Source organism: Austrofundulus limnaeus, unplaced genomic scaffold (assembly GCF_001266775.1).
Source record: "Austrofundulus limnaeus strain Quisiro unplaced genomic scaffold, Austrofundulus_limnaeus-1.0 Scaffold922, whole genome shotgun sequence".
NCBI classification, from domain to species: Eukaryota; Metazoa; Chordata; class Actinopteri; order Cyprinodontiformes; family Rivulidae; genus Austrofundulus; species Austrofundulus limnaeus.
Window position 1 is genome coordinate 54816 of NW_013953324.1, and position 2746 is coordinate 57561.

Here is a 2746-nt window from a genome sequence, read left to right on the forward strand (position 1 = left end):
ATAAGTGTACTTTGGTAGTAGTTTTCATATATTCAGTGTACTGTGGTAGTAGTTTTCCCATATTCAGTGTACTGTGGTAGTAGTTTTCACATATTCAGTGTACTGTGGTAGTAGTTTTCATATATTCAGTGTACTGTGGTAGTAGTTTTCCTATATTCAGTGTACTGTGGTAGTAGTTTTCACATATTCAGTGTACTGTGGTAGTAGTTTTCCCATATTCAGTGTACTGTGGTTTTAGTTTTCAGGTATTCAGTGTACTGTGGTAGTAGTTTTCAGGTATTCAGTGTACTGTGGTAGTAGTTTTCACATATTCAGTGTACTGTGGTAGTAGTTTTCAGGTATTCAGTGTACTGTGGTAGTAGTTTTCACATATTCAGTGTACTGCAGATTTTCCACTGACTCTCTGTGTGTGTTTGTGTTGTTTTTGTGTTGATGTTGTGTGTAAAAAGCAGACAGTCACGTGTTCGTGTTGTCTGACAGCAGCACCTGCTCAGGCTCGGTTCTGTCTTGTTGGCAGATCCGAACCGAGCCGGAATTTTCCACTCGGATGACACAGCAGCAGCTCAGAGACTCATCACAGTCAACTCGTGGCCACGCCCACCGGCAGGACACGCCCACCCCGGAGCCGCCTATTGGTCCACCTAAAGGTGTGTCACTCAGAGTGACGTCACAGAGGACTATTAAAAAGAGAAACGTGCGTCTTTTTTTAATCAACACCTGAAGAGGTTTAAATAACAAAGTCCGGTCCTCCGAACCAGAACCTGAACCAGAACCAGCTCAACATCAGTGGATTTTAGGAGCCAGAAGCCCCGCCCCTCCTCCGGGTCCAGACAGCATCCTGCAGCCAGCCTTACATCAGAACTGTGAGCCGAGCCGGTACCGGTCTGAACATGGCTCTGAGGGGTCCAGTCTCCCGGCTSATCAGAACCCAGCTGAGACACAGATGTCAGCAGAACCGAGCCCAGTCTGTGGCGGTTCTGGGTGCTCCGTTCTGTAAAGGACAGGTGAGAGGACGACCGGGACTTTATTTTTATTTTAATTTTTACTTCCTGTCTGTCTTTCACCTGGTTTAACAGATGGAGTTTTTATTTGTTTATTTGTTTACTTCCTGTCTCTGACAGTATTTAACAAATCCACCTGTGTTTGTTTGTTTGTTTGTTTGTTTGTTTGTTTGTTTGTTTGTTTGTTTGTTTGTTTGTTTGTTTCTGACAGAAGAGACGAGGAGTGGAGCTCGGCCCAAAGGTGATCAGAGACGCCGGCCTCATCGACAGGCTGTCCGCTTTAGGTGAGAGGAGGAGGGAGGGAGGAGGAACAGCCGGTGTCAGTTATGTAACTGTTCTGGTTCTGGAGCTTACAGGTTCTGACTGGGTTCTGACTGCAGCACGTTACATCACTGACAGGAAGGAGGAGGGTCCGAACAGAACCTGACACTGAGGAGACACTTACAGATGTCTGTTCTCTAATGTTCTCCTGTCTGTTCAGGAGAACATTAGAGAACAGACAGGAGAACATTAGAGAACTGGCAGGAGAACATCAGAGAACAGACAGGAGAACATTAGAGAACAGATAGGAGAACATTAGTGAACAGACAGGAGAACATCAGAGAACAGACAGGAGAACATTAGAGAACAGATAGGAGAACATTAGTGAACAGACAGAAGAACATTAGAGAACAGACAGGAGAACATCAGAGAACAGACAGGAGAACATTAGAGAACAGACAGGGGAACATTAGAGAACAGGCAGGAGAACATCAGAGAACAGACAGGATAACATTAGAGAACAGATAGGAGAACATTAGTGAACTGGCAGGAGAACATTAGAGAACAGACAGAACATTAGAGAACAGACAGGAGAGAACATCAGAGAACAGACAGGAGAACATCAGAACAGACAGGAGAACATTAGAGAACAGACAGGAGAACATTAGAGAACAGACAGGAGAACATCAGAGAACAGACAGGAGAACATCAGAACAGACAGGAGAACATTACAGAAGGTTAGGTTAGGTTAGTTAGGTTAGTAACGTTAGGTTAGTTAGGTTATGTTAAATTAGGTTAGTTAGGTTAAATTGGATTAGTTAGTTTAAGTTAAATTAGATTAAATTAGGTTAGTTTACTTAGGTTAGGTTAGTTAGGTTAGGTTAGGTTAGTAACATTAGGTTAGTTAGGTTATGTTAAATTAGGTTAGTTAGGTTAAATTGGATTAGTTAGTTTAAGTTAAATTAGATTAAATTAGGTTAGTTTACTTAGGTTAGGTTAGTTAGGTTAGGTTAGTTAGGTTAGTAATGTTAGGTTAGTAACGTTAGGTTAGTTAGGTTATGTTAAATTAGGTTAGTTATGTTAAATTAGATTAAATTAGGTTAGTTTACTTAGGTTAGATTAGTTAGGTTAGGTTAGTTAGGTTAGGTTAGTTAGGTTAGGTTAGGTTGGTTACTTTAGGTTAGTTAGGTTATGTTAAATTAGGTTAGTTAGGTTATGCTAAATCAGATTAAATTAGGTTAGTTTACTTAGGTTAGGTTAGTTACATTGGTTAGGTTAGTTAGGTTAGGGTTAGGTTAGTTACGTTAGGTTAGTTAGGTTAGATTAATTACTTTAGTTAGGTTAGGTTAGAGTAGGTTTGGTTAGGTTAATATTAGGTTGGGTTAAATTAGGTTAGGTTAAATTAGGTTAGGTTAATGTTAGGTTATGTTAATTTTAGGTTAGTTTAGGTTATTGTTAGGTTAATGTTAGGTTAGGTTAGGTTA

General features: G+C 40.5%; 1 protein-coding gene across 1 annotated transcript in view; it reads left to right on the plus strand.

The window, feature by feature from the left end:
- Nucleotides 1-711: 711 nt before the first annotated feature.
- The window catches only part of arg2 (arginase 2), a gene marked incomplete in the record, with an annotated part of 18119 nt that continues 16084 nt past the window's right edge, over nt 712-2746 (plus strand). The window contains 2 exon segments of the mRNA XM_014029585.1: nt 712-1004; nt 1213-1285. Of these exon segments, the coding sequence (XP_013885039.1) occupies nt 891-1004; nt 1213-1285 (187 nt within the window).